The sequence below is a fragment of the Lissotriton vulgaris genome, chromosome 7, assembly GCF_964263255.1.
Source record: "Lissotriton vulgaris chromosome 7, aLisVul1.2, whole genome shotgun sequence".
Classification (NCBI taxonomy): Eukaryota; Metazoa; Chordata; class Amphibia; order Caudata; family Salamandridae; genus Lissotriton; species Lissotriton vulgaris.
This window is the reverse complement of record NC_141695.1, coordinates 132,053,352-132,079,709: the sequence shown is the minus strand read 5'-3', so window position 1 is coordinate 132,079,709 and position 26,358 is coordinate 132,053,352. Positions and strand designations below refer to the sequence as shown.

Below are 26,358 nucleotides of genomic sequence, written 5' to 3'. Positions count from 1 at the left end.
ACCTGCAATCTATATTGTGTTGGACAGTGAGGGTGTCTGACAAGACCACTCCGTCCACTGGCCCATCTTTAGGGTTGTTTGTGAGGAGTTCAGGGAGAGGTTATGATCCTCATCTGTGACTATCAGCCTGGTCACTTCGGCCCTTTCATGATAGGGTTTAAGGTGGTTTACATGGATAACCCTCTTGGGGTTCCTGCAAGTGCCAGGGTCCAGCAGATAGATGACTTAGATAGGTGACCTCCCCTTTTTCTCAATGATATGGTAGGGTCTGGTCACCCACACCTTCAGCCCTGGTTGCAACTCCACCATGGCAGCCTTCTGTTCATACTCAAGCTTCTGGAGCTCTTGGCCGGCCTCAAGGTTTTTATTTGCTTTGTCATGTACTCAGCCATCCTGGAAAGAAGGCCAAGCACATAATCTGCAATATCCTGTTTGGGCTGTTGGCGAGGCTTCTCCCATCCTTCTCTCACAAGACACAATGGTCCCCTTTCAGGATGACCAAACAGAAGTTCAAAGGAGGAAAACCCTACTCACTTCTGGGGTGCCAGTCAGTAGGCGAAAAGCAGACCTTATAGTAAGACATCCCATCTCCTTCTGAGTTTTCAGGGAGTCCGCCAATCATACCTTTCATGGTCTTGTTGAACCTTTCAACAAGCCCATTCCACTGCATATAATATGGGGTAATGAAAGTGTAAGTCACTCCACATTCAGCCCACATGTATTCGGTGAGTAGATATGAATTTTGTACCTCTGTCTGACACCAGGGGTAGTGGTGGTCCTTAGGGGAATAGCTTCAGGATGCCTGTTCGCATGATCCACTACTACCAGTATGAATCAGTTTCCTGCGGCTGTTTGAGGGTCAAGGGGAATAACATTGTTGATATATACCCTTTCAAAGGGAACCCCAACTACTGTAAGTTGAATTAAGGGGGTCCTTCAGGTGGCCACCTGTCTTGCCATTGGCTTGACAGGTGACACAGGAGTTAACAAACTCCTCCACCTTTTGGGACATACCTGGCCAGTAGAAGTGGCTCACCAACCTACTCTAAGTTTTGGTTTGGCCAAGATGCCTAGCTAGGGGGATGTAATGAGTCAATGTGAGGAGAAACTCTTTGAACTGCTGAGGCACCAGCACTCTCCTAGTAACACCAGGTTTGGGGTCTCTGGCCTCAGTGTACAGCAGTCCTTTTTCCCGACAGGTCCTGTGGGAGCCTCTGACAACTCTCTTTCCCTGATCGGCAGCTTGCTGTTTCAGGCCTTCAAGAGTGGGGCAAGTCCTCTGCACCTGGCACAGATCTTCCCTAGAGGGCCCTCCTGGGCCAAAGAGCTCTGCCATGTAAGGCCTAAGCTCCTGGGCTTCAGTTCCCTCTGGGGCTAACAGGTCTTCTTCCTCAGGAGAGGGGATCTGTCTGGGGTCTGTGTCTGTTGAGAAGCAGTCTTCTTGCCTTTTCTCTTTGAAGGTTGGGGCGTAATTTCAGATTCCGAATTTTCTTTTTCACCCTTGGTTCTACTCTGTGCTCTGGTTTTCAAGCATACCCATTTAGGTGTACCCAGCATGTCTGCATGTGTTTTTCTTTTGAACTCAGCCCATCCTGAGGACTCCAGCTCATTGCCTAGCAGTCAATGTACAGGAATTGCAGAAGATACCACCACCCTTTTGTGCCCAGTAACCCCTTCCGACTCTAAGGACACCAACGTCATTGGATGTACCTTAGCCCGATTATCAGTATTGAAGACTGTGTAGGTCTCACCAGTTAAGTACTCTTTCGAGGACATCAGTTGCTCATCCACCATGGTGTCACTAGCACCAGTGTCTCTCAGGGCTTCAACTCTAACCCCATTTATATGTGGCTGTTGTCTGTATCTCACCAGGTTACTATGCCAGACAGCCAGGGTAGATACATCCAACCCACCCTCTGAGATTAGAGTTGCCTCAGTGAGCTCCTTGACATGGTCAGGGTTCGTCTGTGATCCCATTCAGAGACTTACCACTGCATTTTCTGCACGTACACATTCTTGAGTATGGTGCACAGCAGCATTAGTCGGGCCAGGGAGCTGCGATTCGGTTCACCACACTCTACAGGTCCAGTGCCTGCGTTCTGCAGGGGAGAAGCTCCTCTACTCCAAGGGATTACATGGGTGATTGTCGAACTGTTGAAAGTCCTCTGGGGTTTTTAGAGTCCTTACAGCGGCATAATGAGACATCTCACAGCAATGGATTGGTCTTCAAGCGGTAGGCAGGGTTACGTGCCCAAAGTCCACAGCAGGCCCTTAGGCTTCGGCAGCTCTTCTTTGTTTGTTTCTTATTTTTGGTCCATCAGATCCGAAGTTCAGTGTCAAAGGGTGCCACCTAAAGCTACTGGGCTACCTACCTTTAGGGTGACTATATTTTTATTTTTCCAGTTCTGTTAGGAAATGAGAATAACACTGACCCTGGTTGGCTAATTCTTTCCAACACAAGATGGAGCATCTAAATAGTGAGGTCCACATCACCTGCCACTCCTTAGGGATTTTTCAGGCTGAATATGGGCACACCTCCTAATCTAACCAATTTTCCAGCCTGTACTCCCCCCAAAATGTGGGGCAGGACAGGGGGGTTGGCATCACTAACTGGAGATACCTGAATTGCATTTAAAAGTCATCATCACCTTTGAAGCTACCCGCCGTGCTAATGCCATTCTGGTCTGCATGAAGTATTAGGCACTTCCATCCAGAGCAGGCATTGTTCCTGGCCTCTGAGAATGAAGGCTCTCACCCCATGAGGTCAAAACATGTCTACTGGTGGCAGGTTTGCTGAGACTGATGTACGATGTCCTCTAGAGTGCCCTCTGCGTGCATTTATTAATAAATCCAACACTGGGATCTGTGTGGGTTTATTAAGATGAGATGTTTGGTACCAACCATCTTTGAGTGCAGTGAAGCCATCATGGTGCTGGGGAACTCCTAATAATGGGTGTCCAGCCCCTGTACTCTCAATGCCTTTCCTGCCCACTTACAATAGCCAAGAGCGACTTAGATATTGCAGGACCATATCTGCTGAGGCAGATATGACCAGAATTTTCCCTTTCCAATGGGATGGGGTCACTGCCTACAGGCTCTCATTCAGTGAAAGAATTGCTTTTCCACAATAATTTAATCACGCATTGAAGTGTTCAAACTCAATTTATTTTTCAAAGAGTTCTTTTAACACTGATATGATGATTTCCACATTTGATGTAATAATTGGTGTTCAAATTATGGTCACATCAATTCGTTGTATCCAAACTTTTTGTTGAATCATCACAGGGTATATATTTCCCCTATGCATTTCGGGACCAGCCCTTCATCAGGGGGTTTTCTCTGAAACAAGGTAAACAAAACGCATTCAACTTAATACATTCAACTTAATCCAACAATCTACTGCAATGCGAGGTATCAATCAATACATTCATGCTACAATAAAAAAAATAGGGTGGTGACTGAGCATAGTGCTATGTGACTGTCAGTTTGTATTAAATTGTCGAAAAAACTAAGTGGGTGTGGTTTTCAGGATGTAAATTTAAAAACGTGAACAGTATATAACATGCGGTAGAAAGACTGTGCCGATGGTGGGCTAAGTGAGCTATGCGTTAAGCAAAAACATTGGTGTCCATGTAGTGAGGAAAAAATATAAAACAGCACTGCCGAGTTGTTACCAAGAGTTTCATATAATCTCAGCGGCAGGAACGTGCCTATGGTGAGCGTAAGGGGTAATAGATGGTACCCAAAGAGTGTTGTGGCGGGTTAATCAACTGAACTCAAAGAGTGCCAACCGATAGATTCACGGTTTCACAATGCTCCCTTCAAAATAAGAACCGTGCCAGTTGCAGATTTCATAAACATCGTACCTGTGGCTTTTCATGTGCGTGCGTCTCTCAAGTCTCAGAATCCATTGCGAGTTAGAGTAAAAAAAATTTATTGTCTCATCCTTCTCTTTCTTTAATTTGCTCCAGTATCATATATCGAAGTTGGCTGGTATTATGAATTTTCTCAAAGAAATGTATTGCTACTGTAGACTTTGGGTTCTTGTTTCTAATGTTACTTTTGTGCTTGATAAGGCGTGTTTTTCTTCTCTGTTCTGCCTTTCCCACATATGGTAGCCCACATGGGCATTTGAGGAGGTAAACCACAAAATTGGCATCACAAGTGGCATTAACCTCCAGTTTAATTGGAGTTTCTTCTGTGGGATGCATGAGTGTGTTTCCTCGAATTATATGATTGCAGTTTCCACAATTATGGCATGAGATAGTTCCTCTGGGCCCGATTCACAGAATGAACTTACTACTTTTGGCATTCACAGAATGCACTTACTTCTTTTGGTATTCACAGAATGAACTTACTCATTTCGGTATTCACAGAAGTTAGGACTACTAACTTTAGGACTCCTAAATGCCTTCTGTGAATACCGAAAGTCTTAAAATTTGGATTTTTCTCAATTTAGTAGTAGTAAAGGTAGGGCTCCTAACTTTAGGATGCCCAAATGCCTTCTGTGAATACCGAAAGTCTTAAAATTAGGATTTTTCTCTATTTAGTAGTAGTAAAGTTAGGACTACTAACTTTACTACTACTAAATTGAGAAAAATCGTAATTTTAAGACGTTTGGTATTCACAGAAGGCATTTAGGCATCCTAAAGTTAGTAGTCCTAACTTTACTACTACTAAATTGAGAAAAATCGTAATTTTAAGACTTTCGGTATTCCCAGAAGGCATTTAGAAGTCCTAAAGTTAGTAGTCCTAACTTCTGTGAATACCAAAATGAGTAAGTTCATTCTGTGAATACCAAAAGTAGTAAGTGCATTCTGTGAATGCCAAAAGTAGTAAGTTCATTCTGTGAATCGGGCCCTCTGTATATATGTTCCATTAGTTCAGGGTTGGTGCTTAACATTTGTTTCCGGTTTTTGGTACGCTGGTATGCAAAAATGGGACGTGACTGAAAAATGCCTTTGAAGTCTTCTTCCATTTGGAGTAATGACCAGTTTGTCACAATTATACGCTTGATTCCAAAGCTCTGAGTGGAAAATTTTAAGAAAAAAAACTGCTCGTTCTCTTCTGGAGGTAGTTGGTGGTTTAAGCCTCAGATGTTGGCTTCTTTCTTTGGTGTTCACTCTGTCTTGTGCTTCCTTTATAATATGCAGTGGGTATGCTCGTTGTAAGAATTTCTCTTAGATTTTTTTCACTGTTAATTTGAAAGTTTCTTCAGTATATGATATTGGTTTTATTCTGAGCAACTGCGGATATGAAAGGTGTCTTTTGAGGCTCATTTGATGGAAGCTCTGGAAATGTAGATAATTATTACGGTCCATCTTTTTTTGTATACTGAGGTAACAATCAAGTTATTTTCCAATTGTATATTCACATCTAGAAATGCCACTTTCTCTTTGTTAATAGTATGTGAAAATAGTATTCTTTCATCAACAAGATTGAGTTGATTTATGTTTTCCAGTAGCATATTTTCTTCCCCTTTCCAGATTACAAAGATGTCATCAATGTATCAAAAATATGTTAGCAGATGTTGTTGCCAAATCGTGTTCGATAAAATATAGTCCAGTTCAAACCGGTGCATAAACAGATTTGCATATGCTGGGGCTGCACAGTTGCCCATAGCTACGCAAGAGAGTTGTGCAAAGAATCTGTTCCAAGTCAAATAGCTGTGGTGTAGTGCAAATTGCATGAGTTCCATAAGGAATACTTGTAAATTAATTTCTTTGTCACTGTTTACTAGAAATGATTCCATTGCTTGTAGTCCCAGGTCGTGGGGAATAGATGTATATAAATAATTTACATCCACAGTACATAAGATGATGTTGTTTTGATCATCTATATTATTATCTTCAAGCTTTCTTAGAAAATCGGTTGTATCTTGGAGAAAAGTTGTCATTCTTTGGACACTTGATTGTAAGTGTCGATCTTTATACCTCCCTATAGGCTCGGGCATTGAATTCCTTTTGTTGACAATTGGTCTGAATGGCGGTCTTTTTATATTTTTAGGAATTTTGGGGACCATTTGTAAGGTCGGTGTACTTGGATTTTTCTTATTCAGGAATTTTTTGTCCTGTTCCGTTATGGTGCCTAGATCCAATGCACGTTCTATTATGGTTTTCAAAACTTTCATATATTCTTTAGTGGGGTTGGTGTTAAGCTCCATGTACAACGATTAGTCATTAACATGTACCTCTACATTTTCATTGTAGTATTCCGAATCTAAAATGACTAATGCCCCTCCTTTGTCTGTATTGCAGACAGTCGTGTTCTTGTTGTTTGCGATTTGAAAAATGATGTTTTTTCTTGGGTTGTTAGGTTGTTTCTGTGTTTTTTTGCTTCTTTGTACAGATCCTGTATTTATTTTTGTACCATAGTTTTGAAGGTATCTAGATATAACAACATGTGCCATAGTGCACCCTGCCGCTGGAAGGCCTGCAGCAGGGGTGATTTACCTATATCTCATGTAGTGTCTGTGGGCATGGCACATACGAATGTAGGCCATGTCAACTCTTCGTTTTTGTCTGCACTAAGACATGCAGCCTGCAATGACAGTTTGCATGGTGGAACAATTTGTGCTGCACCCCTAAAGGACGCTCTTCAGTCCCAGTCCCCTAAGTATCAGGAGTAGCATTTACTTGGGACTTACATGAGGAGCTGAAGTTGTGCCAATTTAGGAGCAATAGTTCCGTTTTGGGAAGGAACTGTGGTGCTTCGGACCTGGTTAGCAGGGACCCAGTGCACTTCCAATCAAAATCATATCATGTTCCATGTCAAAAGAGGCCCTTTTGACATGGTTACCTATAAATTCCTACAATTACCTATAAAGCCATCACAACCTGCACCCTTGACTATCTGACTGCCCGACTTACCATCTCTGGTGGCTCTTAGCACACCTACATCCAGGACAACATCAGAATGAAGATGAAGTGGCTCCTTCATCTATGCACTCAGGATCTGGAAAAAAATCTATGTGTCCATTGGGATTGGTCCAACCTTTGTCCAAATTTGGAAAGCACTAAAGACAACCTATTTAAAAATACTACTTTGTGTTACAGTGACAATTCAATTTCAAGTTTTATAAATTAATTGTAAATGAAAGATCAGATAAAGGATGTTAGAAACTAGGGTTTGATGTACTTATAATTGGTTGCAAATATATGGTGCAATTTGTAACCAGCCTTTTTGAGCCCAATAAACCAAGTTATATACTAATAGTTTACTATGGGTTGCAATCTCATCTGCTCTTTGAAAATGAATAAGGTAGGTCGCCAATTGCATCTCACTCCGATTGGTGGTAGTCACAGAGATGGAGGCCCACTGGGGTCAGAAAAGCACCACTTCTGTAATCGCCTTTCAATAAAGTAAACTTTTTTTTAATTCAGCCAATTTGCCTTTAAGGAAGTGGTACTGCGTTTAAAAAGCCAAGTTTTCTTTTTTCAAAAGTTTTTCTTAGAATTGGCCCACTGTGCAACTGGTTACTCCCGATCAACTTTTTTTTAACAATCACTTAGTGGAAAGGACTGTAAACTGTCCCCCATTTCTTGCAGAAATGCCTTAAACTGCATCTCAGGAGTCTGTCATTTTTCCATGTTTTGCAAACAGATTTTGGTCACAAAATATTGATAAATTGCAAACTGATTGGTATTTGGAATGGACATCTTCAACACGCCCCTTCATAATAACGAATACGTATGAAGTCTGCCAGAAATATTTATTAATTTGGGAGGGTAGTACCCCTGCCAACTGAATACACCCACCGTGGGTAGGTCAAACCACAGTTTATAGAGAATCTCTGTTCAACTTCTGCTAGCTTTCACACAAGCAATCCCCAGAGAAGAGCATGCTAAGTTCAAGCAGTACCAACAAGTTTAAAGTAAAGAACACAACACAAGAAAACTGCCAAAACACTTTAGAAGAATAGAGCAAAGTTTAATGAACAATAAGATATCTAGAAGATTAGAATAAGGTGAGGAGAACCAGAGATATGGATTTTTTTATTTTTATGTCAAAAAGTGCCTCGAAAAAGTTAAGTAAGTTTGTAATGCAGCATGTCATCACTTTATGAAATTCTGCAAACCTGCATAATCCGTGTTAATGTGCTAGGAATTCATATTAAAGATGTTTTCTTTTCTGCTTTCAGCACTTCCATTTGCACCTGCAAAACCTAATGGAGTGAAGTGCCCCTGGTGCTTTGAGGAACAGTCGCAAACATGTTCCAAGCATGTGATCAAGGATTGCACCGGGGAGGAGACGAGGTGTCTTCACAGTACTGCGAATGTATCAACAGGTAATTATTCTCAAAAGAGGTGGTTGGTTCACAGAACTTTCTGCCATGTATTCCGAGGAATAGAGAGCTACACAGTTTGCATGAGCACAGAGGGTGGCCCATAATGCCATCTCATAAAGGACACAAGAACAGCGTCGGGTAGACGCTGGACATCCTCTTTTGGATGATGTGCAGGCAGTGTTTGAGGCATTGAACATCTGAAGCAGAGGAACTCCTGGTCAAATACAATCTATCTAACTAGGGTCATTAGTTCCCCCTCATACCATCAACCTTTCCTCTTTTATAAGAAACCTTGGGTTGCTTTTCAACCCTTCTATGATGGTGGAATGTTTCATTACAAATAGAGCTACTGGACAATGTTACCAATTTATGAAGGATATCATTCATACATGCAAAGAAACATGTTACTTTATTAGAAGTGTACAGCAAATTGATTAATGATACTTGTGGGAGTACCTCAATACTCCCCTGTACCACATGACAAAGCCCTGAACTTGTCACAAGAACTTTCCTATTAAACACCCCCCTGATTCTACCACAACTAAGATAGCTGGCTTTCAGGCAAAACAGAGCACAATTCAAGCGTCTGATGCTTCAAAGCATTGAGTGATATGACCCTAAATACAACATAATATTTCAATATATTCTTATCTCTTTCTACTAACTATAACCTACTAGTTGTTCCTGAGCAAATTTATGCTTCCAACAAGTACCCGCCATTCCACCTTCTGGGCCCTCTTCAGTGGAGCTTGAACCCAGGTATATTCTTGTCTCTCCACGAGATGAGGAATTAAATCAAAAATCATCTCCAACAACTTGAAATTAAAATTTGATAATGAATTAATTCCTTAATATCACTGTGCATATGCACATGTTCAAGTAAAGAAGACAAATAAGAAAAAAAGACGTAAAAGAAGACAGAAGGAAAGAGCATAAGAGAAAGAAAAAGGGAAGAAGACAAGAAAGGACCCGAAAAAGGAAAGAAGGCAAAAAAGAGAGAAAGAAGGCAAAAAAGAACAAGCATTGGCATAGCCAATAGGTCTCGATTTTGGGACCTTATAAGTATTTAGTTATGCAGCACAATATCCTTGGTGCAGCAACATCAACTGTTGCGTGGCTAAACACTGATAAGATCCCAAAAGCGAAGCAAGACCTAGCAAGGGTGCTTTACGCCCTATGGGACAGTATCAGCACCTCGCAGCAAGGGTGCTTTACGCCCTATGGGACAGTATCAGCACCTCTCAGCAGAGGTGCTTTACGCCCTATGGGACAGTATCAGCACCTCGCAGCAAGGGTGCTTTACGCCCTATGGGACAGTATCAGCACCTCTCAGCAGGGGTGCTTTACGCCCTATGGGACAGTATCAGCACCTCACAGCGGGGGTGCTTTACACCCTATGGGACAGTATCAGCACCTCTCAGCAGGGGTGCTTTACGCCCTATGGGACAGTATCAGCACCTCTCAGCAGGGGTGCTTTACGCCCTATGGGACAGTATCAGTATCTCTCAGCAGGGGTGCTTTACGCCCTATGGGACAGTATCAGCACCTCACAGTGGGGGTGCTTTACACCCTATGGGACAGTATCAGCACCTCTCAGCAGGGGTGCTTTACGCCCTATGGGACAGTATCAGCACCTCGCAGCAGGGGTGCTTTACGCACCTCTCAGCGGGGGTGCTTTACGCCCTATGGGACAGTATCAGCACCTCTCAGCAGGGGTGCTTTATGCCTTATGGGACAGTAACAGCACCTCTCAGCAGGGGTGCTTTATGGGACAGTATCAGCACCTCTCAGCAGGGGTGCTTTACGCCCTATGGGATAGTATCAGCACCTCTCAGCAGAGGTGCTTCACGCCCAATGGGACAGTATCAGCACCTCTCAGCAGGGGTGCTTTACGCCCTTTGGGACAGTATTCGCACCTCTCAGCAGGGGTGCTTTACGCCCTATGGGACAGTATCAGCACCTCTCAACAGGGGTGCTTTACGCACTATGGGACAGTATCAGCACCTCTCAGCAGGGGTGCTTTAAACCCTATGGGACAGTATCAGCACCTCTCAGCAGGGGTGCTTTACGCCCTATGGGACAGTATCAGCACCTCGCAGCAGGGGTGCTTTACGCCCTATGGGACAGTATCAGCACCTCTCAGCAGGGTTCTTTACGCCCTATGGGACAGTATTCGCACCTCTCAGCAGGGGTGCTTTACGCCCTATGGGACAGTATCAGCACCTCTCAGCAGGGGTGCTTTACACCCTATGGGACAGTATCAGCACCTCTCAGCAGGGGTGCTTTACACCCTATGGGACAGTATCAGCACCTCTCAGCAGGGGTGCTTTACGCCCTATGGGAAAGTATCAGCACCTCTCAGCAGGGGTGCTTTAAGCCCTAAGGGACAGTATTAGCACCTTGCAGCAGGGGTGCTTTACGCTTTATGGAACAGTAGCAGCACCTCTCAGCAGGGGTGCTTTACGCCCTATGGGACAGTATCAGCACCTCGCAGCAGGGGTGCTTTACACTTTATGGGACAGTAGCAGCTCTTTTCAGCGAGGTTGCTCTGCTACTAATGGAGCAGTAGGGCTGCTGAACATTTATTAGGACAGCCCAGAACCGGTGGGTTTTGCTGCAATACAACAATATTGGCCTGTCAGAATGATTTAGATCCTCGCATAGGGACAGTGACAACATTTCAGTGCTCTGCTGTAACCTTTACTGAGGAAGTGCGGGCACTCATCAGTAGGGCTGATGTAGTGTAGTGGGATAGTATCGCAACTTCAACATGTTCCATGTACCTTCTTGGCTCAGTACCAGTGCTCCGCTTTAAGCATACATGTTAAACATGTATGGGGGCAGAGCTGACACCTCTAAGCAGGGCTTTTAAAGGGACAGGATCGAACTTCTCAACAAGATTGATATATTGAATAAGAAAGTTCTGTCCAACTGATAGACTTCAGCCTTAATGAAAACTACAGTAACAAGTATTTGCAATGCAATAGGTCTCGCATTAGGAAAGTGTGAGCTATTGGTATGTAAATTACATATTTTTTTAATATGTGTTGTCTTTGAAAATATATAAATTAATAGCATCATTATTCCCAAAGCCAATAGCTTACACTTTCCTAATGCGAGTCCTATTGGCTATGGCAATGCTTGTTGGTAGCAAGCAAGGACAGTGCTGTTGTGGTGCTGAGTGATGATGTGGTTGGGCTGAGTGATGTGGTGGTGTATTAGGGTGATGTGGTGGTGTATTAGAGTGATGTGGTGGTGTATTAGAGTGATGTGGTGGTGTCCCCGAGTGATATGGTGGTGTCCCTGAGTGATGTGGTGGTGTCCCTGAGTGATGTGGTGTCCCCGAGTGATGTGGTGGTGTCCCCGAGTGATGTGGTGGTGTCCCGAGTGATGTGGTGGTGCCCCTGAGTGGTGCCCCTGAGTGATGTGGTGGTGGCCCCGAGTGATATGGTGGTGTCCCCGAGTGATGTGGTGGTGTCCCCGAGTGATGTGGTGGTGTCCCCGAGTGATGTGATGGTGTCCCCGAGTGATGCGGTGGTGTTCCCGGGTGATGTGGTGGTGTCCCTGAGTGATGTGGTGGTGCCCCTGAGTGGTATGGTGGTGTTCCTGAGTGATGTGGTGGTGTTCCTGAGTGATGGAGGGTGGAGTTGGAGGGTGGAGTTGGAGGGAGGAGTTGGAGGGAGGAGTTGGAGGTTGGAGTTGGAGGGAGGAGTTGGAGTTGGAGGGTGGAGTTAGAGGGTGGAGTTGGAGGGTGGAATTGGAGGGAGGAGTTGGAGTTGGAGGGTGGAGTTAGAGTTGGAGGGTGGAGTTGGAGTTGGAGGGTGGAGTTGGAGAGTGGAATTGGAGGGTGGAGTTGGACAGTTGAGTTGGAGGGTGGAGTTGGAGGGTGGAATTGGAGGGAGGAGTTGGACAGTTGAGTTGGAGGGTGGAGTTGGAGGGTGGAGTTGGAGGGTGGAGCTAAAGGGTGGAGTTGGAGTTGGAGTTGGAGGGTGGAGTTGGAGGGTGGAATTGGAGGGTGGAGTTGGATGGTGGAGTTGGATGGTGGAGTTGGATGGTGGAGTTGGAGGGTGGAGTTGGAGTTGGAGGGTGGAGTTGGAGTTGGAGGGTGGAGTTGGAGTTGGAGGGTGGATTTGGAGGGTGGAGTTGGAGTTGGAGGATGGAGTTGGAGTTGGAGGGTGGAGTTGGAGGGTGGAGTTGGAGGGTGGAGTTGGAGGGTGGAGTTGGAGGGTGGAATTAGAGGGTGGAGTTGGAGTTGGAGGGTGGAGGGTGGAGTTGGAGTTGGAGGGTGAAGGGTGGAGCTGGAGGGTGGAGTTCCAGGGTGGAGGGTGGAGTTGGAGGGTGAAGGGTGGAGTTGGAGTGTGGAGTTGGAGGGTGGAGTTGGAGGGTGGAGTTGGAGGGTGGAGTTGGAGGGTGGAGTTGGAGGGTGGAGTTGGAGGTTGGAGTTGGAGGGTGGAGTTGGAGGGTGGAGTTGGAGATGGAGGGTGGAGTTGGAGTTGGAGGGTGGAGTTCGAGGGCGGGGTTGGAGGGGGAGCAAGGAGAGCGAGAAAGAGACGTAGAGAGAGGGGTAGGAGGAGAAAAAAAAGAACACACGAGTGGTGCGCAAGTAGAAAGTGAAAAAAAATAGTTAAAAACACCTGGCGTCTGCTTATATTTTTCAATATTCAGCATTAAAAGGGAAAGTAGGTTAGCAAGAGGGATGGTACGGGGAGAGTGCCAGAATGAGAGAGAACTACAGGGGAGGAATGGAGATAAAGAGAGCAAGGAGTAACGGAAAGAGCATGGGTGCGAGAGCGAGAAAGAGACGTGAGGAGATGAGCTTTTAGTGAGGGGCAAAAGGCCCACTGGTTAGCTTTAGGTAATGCTTGGCGAGTGTAGAGCTAAAAGAACAAGATAGCGGGGAGTGCATTCCTTTCAAGTCTGATGCAGGGGCGGGGGAGCTGCAGCCTTTTAAGTCTGATGCGGGGGAGCAAATGGTGAGGCATATGCACTAGCCAGAATCCGCATTCCAAAGCCCTCTGGCATCAAAGGAAGGGTGGGAGGGAACGAAAATATGGGGTGTGAGCGATAATGAAAGAAATAGGGGAGCAGGAAGTGAGGCCAAGCGCACGCTGGCAAAAGCAGTCCAGATGCCAGCTTCCCGCTTGAATGCCTCACATGCAATAGGGCCATAATCCGCATTTCAAAGCCCTCTTGTTAGGCTTTCCTGGAGCCCCTACATAATTACTCGCAGAAGCAATGCGCAAGCGCATTGGCTACACCGATACCTAAAAAACAGGTGGAGAATCAGGGCACACGAGGGGAACAGAGGCAAAAATGTCACAGAATCAGGGGCACACAAGGGGAACCGAAGGCAAAAATGTCATAGAATCAGGGGCACACGAGGGGAACAGAGGCAAAATGGTCACAGAGATGGGGGCACTGATGGAAAAAAAACGGGCATAGAATCAGGGCACACGAGGGGAACAGAGGCAAAAATGTCACAGAATCAGGGGCACACGAGGGGAACAGAAGGCAAAAATCGTCACAGAACGGGGGGACAGAAGGAAAAAAACGGGTGTACAATCAGGGCGTACGAGGGGAACAGAGGCAAAAATGCCACAGAATCAGGGCAGACAAGGGGAACAGAAGGTAAAAGGTCACAGAATCAGGGGCACACGAGGGGTACAGAAGGCAAAAAGGGCAACAAGCAGAAGAAGACGGGCACAGAAGACCGGGGGCAGCGAGGGGGACAGCTGGCAAGGGCACAGAAACAGCAAGCAGAGGGGCGACCTTACCAGCAGCAGCAGCGGGCTGGAGAACACAGGCGGAGCTGTGTGGTGGGGGAGCAACCTACCTGGCAAGGTCAAGGGTCGCTTGTATGTGGTTTCATCAGAAAGAATACCATTTCTTTTTCCACCCCACCATGATATTACCAGCCTAACTCTAGCAGTTTAAAATGGCTTCTACCGCTAAAGAAATGATACCACACCAAACTAATTTAAACAAGGCCCTGTACATATTTAGGTGTCTCCAGAGGGCGCTTAATAGGTCCAGTCTAGACTGGACCATTAATAGAATTGGCCTGTTGCAAGGGAATGCTAGAATGATCTTTTTTGAAGGACAAATAACCCTCACGCACCGTTAGGTAGGATGCTTCATGGTCCTTGCACCACACCTGACCCGTTTCAGGAAAACACCTCAAAAGGCAAACTGGCAGCTTGAAACAGTATCTCAGCCTTTCACTTGTACACTTATCCCAATACAAAGGGAGGTTTGTGCTTTCTTTCCGAACCTCGCATTCAAAGTCATAGGGAATATCCCAGGCTACGCCTGGCGCACCCAGCTAAGAGTACTTCACCGTTCAGAGTGGAGCAATGCACAGTATCCAAAATATCGCCCCTGGTGGTATATGGGAATATTCATTCAGTTAAAGGTCAAACCTTGTCAGGGCCAAACGAATCTCCCATCCTTCCGAGGTGGGTAAACTGGAGAATGCTAATACCTTGTATTTACTAGAGCCTAGACACTTAGACTTGCCACATAAAAACAAATTGTTATTTCCAATAATACAGAAAAGGCTGTACTGTCACAGTGTAATGCTATCTTCCTTGGAAGAACCCTGCCTTTACTTGATCTTTCATATACCTGTAACGTTGCACCTGGAGATGCCTAATGGCATGTCACAGCAAAGACGTAAACATTATAAAATAGGCAGGTTACAAGCAACGTCTTTACAGACTCTGTCTATCCATACCCTTCCTCCCTAAAGAGCACAAAAGCATGAATGTATGATGAGGAACACACCGCCTCGATATTGTCGTGAGTGTGCTGAGAATGTTGATTCGAACATTTCCTTCTAGCCTCTAGAAATGTTCTGTCATCCCAGTACATCCTTACGAAGAGAACACTGAGCTCGTGTTTCCCAGTCTGTCGCAGCGTGGATGCCCCGCAGCCACCTCTCCCGTGCCCCCCACCCATGCTAACATGCCCTGCCCCCGGAATCTATGGGCAATGGCTCGCCCAAGCATGGCACGCAGCACTTCCTGGGGGGGAGGGGCAGGTGGTGGGGGCACTCAGTGCCTCTCAGGTGGGGGGTACGAATGGGCTGTTGAGAAATCACAGATGTTCTGAGACTACAAATTGGGATTGGCTGCTGAACGCCGGAGCCACGGTAATTACACAGCTGTTTCAAAATGTGTTTAAGTGGTCTAAAACTGCCAGGCAATCTCCCCCCGGCCCTTACCCTCACATTCATTACTGTCTAAATGAAAGGACGTGTTTGCAGTTATTATGAGGTTGCGTACGAATCCCCCAAGCCATAAAGCAGAATTTCCTAATTGTCAGCTGGACTGCGCCGTGCTTGTTTAAAATAATTAGAGTGCAGCAGGCTTCAGCAGGCCAATTTTTCCACCTCAAATTCAGGCTTTTTTAGATACCATCAGCTTCCAGTTCGTTTTGACACCGTGACTTCAGTAGCTGAAAGACGGGAGTAGGGGGCGGGGAGAGGTTGGAAGCTGGGAGGAGGGGGTGGGAGAACGGAATTCATCTCTAGTATACACACATAATGCAGCTCCCAAGCCCTGGGAAGGTCTTACTGACTGTACGAAATGGATTGGGAACCAAACACAGCCAAAATCAGAGAAACAAGCAATGTCCTGAGCAAATGGTGGGGGCCTGAAGCAGTGGAGTGGGAGAGGTGAGGGGGGAGTCACAGGGAGATTAAGGGACAGAAGGCAAGTGGCCGTCAAGTGCAGGCGGGGAGCAGGGAGCAGAGCCTTTGAAGAGCCAGAGTCACGGCCTGCGGCCGTGAATAATTAGGGGAGGAGAACTGGCAGGCTGATAGGCAGAAGGCTCAGGCAAGCTTGTGCACGAGGTGTGCACTTCCCAAAATCCGCTGGAGAGCCCTTGGCCTTAAATAGTGGTTTAGCTGCATTAGGGCTCTTTTTCCTATTCCTGCGGAATAGGAAAGGGGCGAGCCCTAAAATGTACTTCTAACCCACAATGCATTTTTCCTTGAGAGCGCCCCCTCCGCCCCAGGGCCCCAACCCCCACCTTCTAAAAAGCTTTCATGTGGGCTTTTTTTTCTTTTTTTTTTTAAACAAAGCTTTCTTGAATGGACTTCTCCTTGGTTAATTCGCTCACATGCCAACCTTGTCCTCGCAAAATCTGGGACTGATAAGCAGCTAGTAATTCTTGGAAAAAAATGGCAAAGGTGCAGACAGCGCGGCTCCCCGCAAACAAGAGTGAGTTACAGCAGGGCCGGTTGGGATTTCAGGGGTCCCGGGCTGCAGCGGCTTTCAGGCTTGAAAAGGGAGCACTGTCAAAGCCAATAGTCTTCACTGTACATGCGGTGCCACGCTTAAACGCAGAGGACAAACTCTGGCATGGCACAAAGGCCAGGAGAGCTACTGCATGCGGCGAGCTGGCTGGGTGACTTAAACACTCGCCGCTCACACGTGCAGTGATCTGCGGGTCACTCTTTGAATCCCGGTATGAATGACTCAGCCTTTCAACCTTATATACCAACACCTGTTCTTTATAGTGCTTAGTATATCTCAATACATCAAGCAGCGAAACATCCAATGCAAACACAATTCAAATGACATCCAGCTGAAACAGTCAGACAAAATGTTCTTATTACATTAATGCAAGGTTTGTAAACATCATAGAGATACGGTCGACTTCGAAAGACCTAAAAAAAAACCTTCTATGTAACGAGCACAAATGTCATGTAAAGTGAGTAACTCTTCCACTGAAGGAAATCAAATACATTCAATAGGAGGGGTGGGGTGTGGGGGGGGGGAGGGGAGGTAATGTAAATAATCACTTTTCGCGTTTAAATATGCTTCCAGGGCACCCGACCTCATACAGTATAAATATTAACTCTCCCAGTTGCTGGACTCGGTGGTACTCTTTTGCGTACTGGGGGCTGAAAGGCTGGGCAGGCGCCCTTCACTGACTCGAATGTCAGGTTTGCACACACATCTCTTCAGCAGCTGCATTGACCTGCTGAGCTGTCTCTAGAGCCCCTGGACCAAGTGAGGTCGCAGATAAGGGGGATTGGAGGGTTTGTACTTCACTGCAGCTCAGGATAAATCACAGGAACTTATCAACTCAGGAGTTGGAGGGAGGATTTACAGACCAACAGCACTCCTCAGCTCAGGAGATGGACGGAGAACTTAGAGACCACCAGAACTTATCAGCTCAAGTGAGGGGCGAGGGCTTACAGACCGAGAGAATGTATTAGCTGAAGAGAGTGAAGAAGAACTTACAGACCTCACCTGCTTAGGTAAGGGAAGGAGGTCTTACAAGCAAACAGAACTCATCAGCCGAGGAAATTAGTATTTCCAGACCACCAGGAAACATCAGATTTTAGGAGTCGTACATAGTGATCAAGACAACAGCGTCATCTGCAGGAGAGTGAATTCAGGACTTCCAGAGCAACAGCACTGATCAGCTCAGGTGGGACTTAACTGAACTCATCAGCGCCGGCAGGGCCGGACTAGGAACTTAAAGCAGCCCTGGCAAAAAAATTATTAATTCAGCCCCCATTTGCACTGAGTGAGTGACCCCGACACTTTGCTCAGTATGATTGTCCCAGGATAATTTTGGAAAAATCAAACTGAAAGGTGCCTGCTGAAAGGTTTCAATTATATACGCTAGTTTTGCTGGTTGTTCAGAAGGGGATTTCATTAACTATTCAAGTACCTAAGAGTTTGCACAGTAGCGCTATTTCTACAGTATCTAATCATGCATGCACCTGTGCAAGAATAATTAGTCTTTTAATGGGGCTTGAGAATCTTAAAGAGGCCGCTGAGATCGCGTAACCTGTATCAAAACTCCTGGGTGCGCAACCGGCCTCCAGGTGTCAAAACCGGCCTCCTGGGGCTCCAGCCTCCCGGGGGATTGCCTGCTTGCCCGGCTGGCCAGTCCGGCCCTGAGCGCAGGACAAGGAAGGAGGGATTCTCCGAGCAGGAGGACACATCAGCTCCACTTGAGAGAAGGAAATGACTTAAAGCCAGCAAACCTCGCAAGTTCAGCTCGGGGTGGGGGGTGAATTGTACAAAGACCAGCTGAAGTCTCCAGGTCGGCTGAGAAGAGGGAACATGGACTTCGATAGCATCAGAACTCACATCGCCTGAGAGGAATTAAAGGCAAACAGGACTCATCGACTGCGCTAGGGAGAAAGGAGGAGACAGGCCGGTCTCATCGTCTCAGTGCAGGTGAGGGACTGGCTGGGCTGTGCAGAGCAGCCGCACTCGCCGCACACCTGGGGAGGCTCAATGGGGGGGGAGAGAACACACACGCGAGGGATGCTCGCGCAGCAATGATTAAAGAGGTGGAGCGAGGCGCGCATGCTTGTGCACGTAACCGCAAGCTGGTGGCCGGCGGGTAGCACTTTGAAAAGCCCCTCACTAAAGTCGAGCAAGCCGTGCATGCGCTGCTCTAGGCTCGACCTAAAAATGGAATGAAGGCACAAAGGGAAATATAGAAGAAAAAAAAGAAAGGCAAAAGAGAAAAAATAAAAGAAAGAAAGAAGAACAAGACTAAGAATAAGGCCGGGGTTTGGGTTTGCCCAGGATATAGGCGGCATCCAGTTTAGAAAAGTTGGATTGGCGGCGTAAGCTTTTTGGGTGCCCTTCAAATGACATTTTTTTACCCTGTGCGTTCACTGATTTTTTCCAGGTTGTGACCGAGATATCCTGATTTTGCAGGTTTTGAACTTCTATTTCAACTAGGCTTGTGGCCTCCCTCAACTTGGCCTGCTATGGGAAACCAGCCACTTAAAAAATGTATTTGATTTGAGCTTTCAGTGAGGGTGCTGAGGCACACAGGGTACTCATGTAGTATTTAATTGTGTCCCCTTAACATATGATGTTTGGACAAGTAGGTCCCAGCTCCAGTCTAACTCTGGATCTCCTAGCCTGTCGGAGTAGGGTTAGAACCTTCCTGTAAGCAGAAATATGGAAATGCATGAGGAACCTGTTGAGTGCACCAGGAAATGCAAGGTGACCATAATTGATGGAGAGATCGAGTTTGGCTATCAAGACTTTCAGGATGGGTTCTGTGGTGGGGCTGTGTAGCAGCTGATTTAGACGCCTTAAACTGCAAATGATGCCCGCCCCTTACTTCTTCGATGTTTAAAGTGGGCCGCTGCTGTAGCCCCGTCTGATAGCCGGAAGCCAAGATAGTTGCAACTCATGCATGTTTTAATTTGCTGATCACCTAGGCGCCATTGGGCACTTTTCTTTCGGGGGTGCTTCCCAAAGATGACTATCTTGGTCTTCTCCTGGTTCACCATGAGGTTATTCTTTTGATTGTAGGTGTGGAGTACGTTAGGGGTTTCTGGAGACCGGTCTGCCTGCGGTCCATTATTGCGATGTCATTGGCACTCTGGAGGATTTGGAGCCACACTTTTCCCAACCTTTGTGTTAATAGGCATGCACCATCCATGGCTTTTCCCAGGTCTGCTGTATAAAGATTGAGTAGGGGAGCAAGGACACAGCCTTGTTTCAGACCGTTGTTGGTTAGCACCTTTATTGTTGCAGTGCATTGGTTGGTCTTTATGCAGACCCAGGATCCCTGGTGTAGTGCAATTATTGCTTTTAGTAACTGTCGTGGGATTCCCCAGGAGTCTAGTTTTTCTCACAGGTTCACTCCGTCTACCCAGTGAAATGCTGCGCTGTAATCCTCAAAGCACCAAAAGAGAGGCGGTTTTGTCAGCTGTGTAGCTCGATGTGCTAGGATGTTATCCATGATGGAACCTTCGGTCCTAAAACCTGATTGAAAGAGAGGAAGGATGTTACTATTGTTTACCCCGGCTTCTAGTTCTTTCTGTAGTATCCTTGCATACGCTTTAGCTTGGAGGTCTAACAAAAAGTGATCAGGCAATAGTTACCCAGTCTCCTGCGGTCCCCATTTTTATGAATTGGAAAGAGGATGGAACCTTTCCAAGAGGTTGGGATTATTGAGGCGGCATTGGCATTTCTGAAGAGTGGTGTGAGATGTCCTGTCCAGTATTCTTTGACGGCCTGGCATGTTGCTGAAGAAGGTTGGTGTAGATTGATATATGGTGTGTCCTAATGGTTAAGGTATAGCTGTCTTGCGTATTTGACTCACTTGTCGGCTGCCACTCCGTTCTCTTTTGTCTGACTGGTGTTGCTGAGATAATTGATGTTTTTCCAAATTTGTATATGTCCCCTTTCTTTGAGAAGAGTGAAGATGTTCAGCCCGGCCCCCTCAATCTTCTTTGATTTTATCTAGCAAACTTTCGTTCTGTGCTCTGATCGGAGGGCTGAGATTGTATGACTGCAAGTTTTTGTTACCTTTTTTCCTTGATTTCAGAGCCTTTGAAGGGTTGATTAGGTAAGGTGTTATTCCCTTGTTTTGATCTGTGGTTGGATGGGTAGACATAAATGACCTGAGTCTGGGTAGTTCCCGGTCCCTCCCTTAGGGCTTGTTTTAGGTCCGGTAGGAGTGTTTCCCAATTCTTTTGGAGGGGGACTGTACCTAGTTCTTTTGGATTCGACTCTTTATATGTGATCAACTCCACATGTTTTAGGCCAAGCTTTGCCGGACATTTTATTCTGCTTAGTACTTTGTGGCACTCTGCCCCGGTTGGAGCCCCTAGTGTTTGCAGTTGTGGGGCAAATATTCCTTCTATTTGGAGAATTGCCCTCAGCGGTCAGTGGTCACTCTCGTCCCTGTTGTCCACTGCAAAATGATTGAGGTATGATACCAGGTGGTCTGGAATGAAGATGTAGTCAATTATGGACTTACCCCTGAAAAAGGGGAGTGGGAGCCAGAGGGGATCCTCAACTGCTTTATTGGCATGCACGTAGACCAGGCTGTGACTTTGGAGGAGACGCTGCAGGGGAGCGGCCTCAGTGGAAGATAAGGAGTGGGTTTGCAGGTTCCCAGCTCCCAAGTATTCAGGTTGCCGGCAATGACTGGAAGATATGAGGCATATTTATTTTGAAAAGGATACATTTTTGTTGACAGTGTTTTTAGTGCTTGTTTTTTTTTGGTGGGTGGCAGCGTTAACGTAACAGTTAATTAGCAAAAGTCGAATTGAATTGTTTTTTTTTGGGGGGGGGGGGTTCCGTTTTTTTTTGTCCTCATTAGCCAATAAGTCGATCCAACTATGCTCTTGTCCTCTCAGACACGAGGACCGACCCCCCTGTAGCACTTCAGAGCCCAAAACTGAGCTCCAGGTACCCCGAGAGTCAGCCTCCATGTCGCCAACAGAGCTTGGACGGACATACTCCCTTCGGACCAGTTCGGCCAGTTGTCCTGTAACTGTACGATACCACCCTTTAGGACAGAGAGATTTTTAGGCCTAATCATCGGACCCGGGGAAAAAAAAAACCCTGGGTTATCTAACTATCCCTCCTCCAATCGATCAAAATGTCCCAAAATGTAAGTGATCGAGGGCTGCATGTTCTCGATAAGTGCAGCTTTGATGTTGCATAAAGTGAAGACAGCCACTCTGCTTGTGTTGGGGGATTTATGTTAACCCAATTTTTACAAATTTCTCTTCTTGCCAATAAAATGGCATAAAACAAAAAATCTCTCTCTAATCCCTTAATATTGTGGTTTAATCCGAAGATAATTAGAGACCATGAGCACGGGATAGTGATACCAAGAATAGATTTGAGTGTTGTTCTGACTTCATACCAAAAAGTGGCAATGTTCGGACACTCCCAAAATATATGAAGGTCTGAGGCTGCTGGTAAAGAGCATTTACAGCAGCACTTCCCTGTTTGAAATTTCGACAGCCTTTTAGGAGAGTAATACGCTCTGTGGAGTGTGAAGAAATGGTTGCGCCTCAACCATGCTGGCTTGATGATTTTGTAAAGGAGGGTGAAAGATTCCTCCCAAATAACCTCTCCCTCTGCGCCCCATAATTTTTCCGGGAGGTTGGAATCTCGCTCTCCATCCTCTATAATATGCCAATAGAAGAGTGCAACTTCCTTTTTTGCCGCAGGTCTTTCAACTAGGATATTTTCTAAAGGACTCTCCTCTCCCATCATTCCTTTTTTCTTAATTTGAGTCTGAATCCAGCTTCCTATTTGTAGATATACTATCCAGGAGAGTGGTGATGTTACTTTTAGCTTGAAGATATCCCAGTCAATGATTGATCTTTCCGTCAACATATCTCCCCACTTTGTGATCCCTGCGTCTAGCAGGACTTTTTTAACTGTATTGACCTCTTGTGATGCTAGTCCAGGTAGATCCCAAATTGGTGCATGCTCAGATAAGTATCCTATCCCGGCCTTAGATTTTATTTGAGACCACTCTTTCAAGCTACTCAGTAGTGTCTTTAACCTGATTTTTTGAAAAACTTCTGGTGGCCGAACTTGAAGAGAAAGCCATTCACTGGGAGGTCCGAACCCAATAGCATTGCCTTGTACATAAGCCCATTTGCATTTTCCCAGGGGAGCTTAAGTAGCATCCTAGAATGGGTCAAATTAAATGCCCAAGCATAGTATTCCAGGCCTGGCAATGCAAGCCCTCCTTTTTCTCTTCTCCTTCTTAATTTTTTCCAAGCTAATCTGCTGTATTTATATCCCCAAATGCAAGAATTAATATTCTGCTGACATTTTGCAAGCTGTTTGGTGTCAAAAACTAGCGGAATGGAATTAAAGATAAAAGTAAATTTCGGGAAAATACTAATTTTTATCAAGCTAGTTCTCCCATGGATGTTAAGTGGGAGGAAGGACCAGGCTTTCATCAAAATTTGGGATTCTCAGGAAATACGAGCTAAGTTGTTTTGCGCCAAGTGCTCTAGGTCTTTAGTTATTGTAATTCCCAGGTACCTCATTGATGATTTTACCGGGAGTTGTAGATTTTGAATGTTCCAAACCATAATTTCGGTTTTTCCTGCGTTAATTTCATAACCCGAGAATTTCCCAAAAATCTCCGCCTTCTTTATAATTACGGGGAATGCCAATGTAGGATCAGTTGTATAAATAAGTATGTCATCAGCATAGAGGCCAATCTTCTTTTCCCAGCCCGAGAAAGTAAAATGTGGAATATTGGTGTCCTCTCTAATGGATTGTGCGAACGGTTCAACATATAGATTAAAGAGGAGAGGGGATAGGGGGCAGCCCTGCCTTGTTCCTCGGCTGATTTTAAAAGGAGTGGTTTGTGTGCCATTTATTAATAGGGATGCTCTAGGGTTGTTATATAATATAATAAGCCTATGGTCCTACAAAATTTGGGTCCCAGATGGAATTTATTCATTATTAAATTTAGGTATTCCCAATTTACCCTATCGAACGCTTTAGTGGCGTCGAGGGTCATGATGGCGAGGGGTAGACCGAAAGTTGAGGCAATATCCGTGGCATTGAATTGTTGTTGCTTTTTAGCCCACTGATAAGTGCTGCTTGCAGATCTGTGGTGTTGGTTGCAATTGAGGTAGTCTCTATTCTACAAGCTTGGTATATGTAAATCGAAAGGCAGACAGATGCTCACCCTAAGATATTACGTTTTATGGCTGCAGTGTGAAGCTTGTTGAAACCTGGGAGAATTAGGGGTTCAGTGGCCCAGGTCTCTTGTAGACAAAGAATGTTGTTTTTTGGAGGTATTTAAGTGCTGAGTTGGTACTGAGGAGTTTTTCGAGGCCGTCTATATTCCAGGATATAATTGGTAATTGAGGGTTGATTCTGAAAGTTCTGGTGGTGATCCGATTACTTTTGGCCTTTGTGAAGGTAATGTTGCTGTTGTGGAAGCAGGCCTTCTGATCGGGTCCAAGTTCGTTGTCCAGCGGTTTGCGTCAGCTCACTGGGGGAACTGCCCTTTGGTCAAGTGTCCTAGTTATCCTATATACATTATAGGATGTTCATTTTTCTGTCAAATTGTTCTCTGAATGGCTGCTGGCCGTTTACCTTAGTACTGAGTAGACTGCATTTGTTGGCAGAAGTACTTTTAGAATGTGAGGATATTTCTCTGGTGCAGGAAGTGCAGTGTCTATGCCACAATCCGCCATGAGGGATGTTTCTTTTGGTGTCAGCCCTTTCAGGGTGTTGCGGCTCAGTCTGATCGAGGTCGATTCCCCATGGGTGTCACCAGGTAGGCTCAGAAAATCCACCTAAGCTAGGTCGTCAGATTGTGTTTGGGCTAGTGTGGAGATGTGCTTAGATAGGCATAGTATATTACCCCTTTTTAAAATGTCGTAATGGCCCTCAATGCGATATCTGGGGGTGAAGATTATCTTGCAAGTAGGTTTGCTGACTTCCTTCTCCTTGGGAATAGCTCTGGGTCTAGTCTGAGCAAGACTTCGGTCTTAAGTCGGCGTCTTGATAACTGAGTACTCGGCTGAAAGTGGGACTTTGGGATGGTAGGCCAATTACATTGCTGAGCGGCTGGAGGACAGGAAATTATGGACCCTGGGTTGTGAGTGTCCTGGTGTTGGCCCTTGTTCCTTGGACAGGGGTGGTTGAATGGCATGCTCGGACTTCGTGTTAGTTGGTAAAGAAGCTAGTTGGATTTTGGTTGCCTGGCCTTTTAAGCTTTGCAATTCCCCCGTTCGGGGTATTGAGTAAGTTAAGATATCTGTCACATCTTTTACATCCGATGTAGTTGGTACTGTTAATGTTGATTTGTTAGAGACAGGCTTCTTGGCAAAAATTGGGCAGGTCCATGCTTTGTCGTCGTTAACTTGTGGTAAATGATTCTGGGTTAATTGTAGGAAGGCGACACTTTTGAGAGTTTATGGCCTTTTTCTGATGTTTCTTTAGTTTGTTCTTGGCCCTCCTCGAGAGGGGCTCTTCTTGCTTATTCTGGTTAAGGGAATTGTCCTTGATTTCCTTGCTTGGATGTAAAATTCAAGGGCTAAGACTTTGTCTCGGTGGGGTTAATGACCAAGGGTAGATCATGATTTCCGGACCTCATTGTAAGGCTGCCGGCTCGGTTTGGGAGCCGGCTCAAGGTGTTGATTTGGGGCTGCCATTAAACAGTGGATTAATAGTATTCCCTATTGGCCCCTTTAGTGTGGCTGCCAAATCCGTTCGAATTTTGTGAAGTCTTGCCCATTTGCCAATGAATGCGGTGCATGAACAGGTACAGTTCCAGGTATTCTTTGTTGTACTAAAATTGTTCTAAATCTGGTCCAACTTGATTCTCATGTCCGCTAGGCTTTGTTCAGTAGTTGTTAAGAGGTCAATTTGCAGCTCCATTTTGGTTGATTGCCAAAGTAGTGCCCTTGCCGTGGAGTGATTTATTTCACTGATTGAGATTGGTCCCGGGTCATTGAAAGAATTAATGTTTTGAGAACTTTGAAAACTTTGACTGAGAATGGGGGAGACCATTCTGAACTGCTTCGGGGTGAGCTCCAGAGTTCTTTCAATCTTGGTCTCCCAGTTTTGTAAGACTAATGGTGGTAAATACCCCAGCTCTTATTTGCCCTCGGCCACTTTGCTCTTTCCTGAGCCAGAGCATTAGGGATCCGAGAGGCAGGGCTGGATGGGAGGGTGCGGGATGGATTGATGAGGGTGATGTATATGGGCTGTACCCACCTGCAGTAGGGATCTTGGTGTCGACCAGTGGGTTCCTTGTGGGTATGAGTTCATTACCGGGGGGCTGCTCTGCCTGGGGAAAGGATTGAGTCCAGTGTCTCTCCGTGTGTGTTTGAAGGTCTTGTGTTGCAGGGGTTTCGCAGTTGGGGGAGCTGCCTGGGAGGGGCTCCTTCGAGTAGTGGATCTTGGCGCATACTGATGGTTCTGTAACGAAGAAGGAATTTCCACTGCTAGGAGGGCTTTTGAGTAGAAATTGAGTTATGAGGCCTGCTGTAGGGATCCTTTGAGGTGACATTCCGAGTGTTGGAACCCTGGACTGTATTTTGTGCTCTTCTTGGATTTCGAGATGGTGCTTGGATCGGAGGGGTTTTACCCTCTGGGGCAGGTTTGAGATGTTAGGGGGGCTTCTATTTGGTCATCCTTCATTTGGGGAGGCTTAAGTTGTTAAAGGCTAGGGTAACCACTGCAGGCATTTCCTTCCTTCTTAGGCTTGCTCTGTGCCAGTTTGTGGCCCTGAACTCTGTTTTGGATACCGAGTGCCGATATGTCTGCAGGATGGTAAGGGGGTACCAT

At 45.9% G+C, this 26,358-nt stretch overlaps 1 protein-coding gene across 1 annotated transcript in view; it reads left to right on the top strand.

The window, feature by feature from the left end:
- Nucleotides 1-26,358, top strand: part of LOC147700995 (phospholipase A2 inhibitor gamma subunit B-like) — a 184,079-nt gene that overhangs the window by 143,833 nt on the left and 13,888 nt on the right. Inside the window, exon 4 of the mRNA XM_086929818.1 lies at nucleotides 8,141-8,287. Coding sequence (XP_086785944.1) covers nucleotides 8,141-8,287 — 147 coding nt within the window. The remainder of the gene's footprint in view (nucleotides 1-8,140; nucleotides 8,288-26,358) is intronic.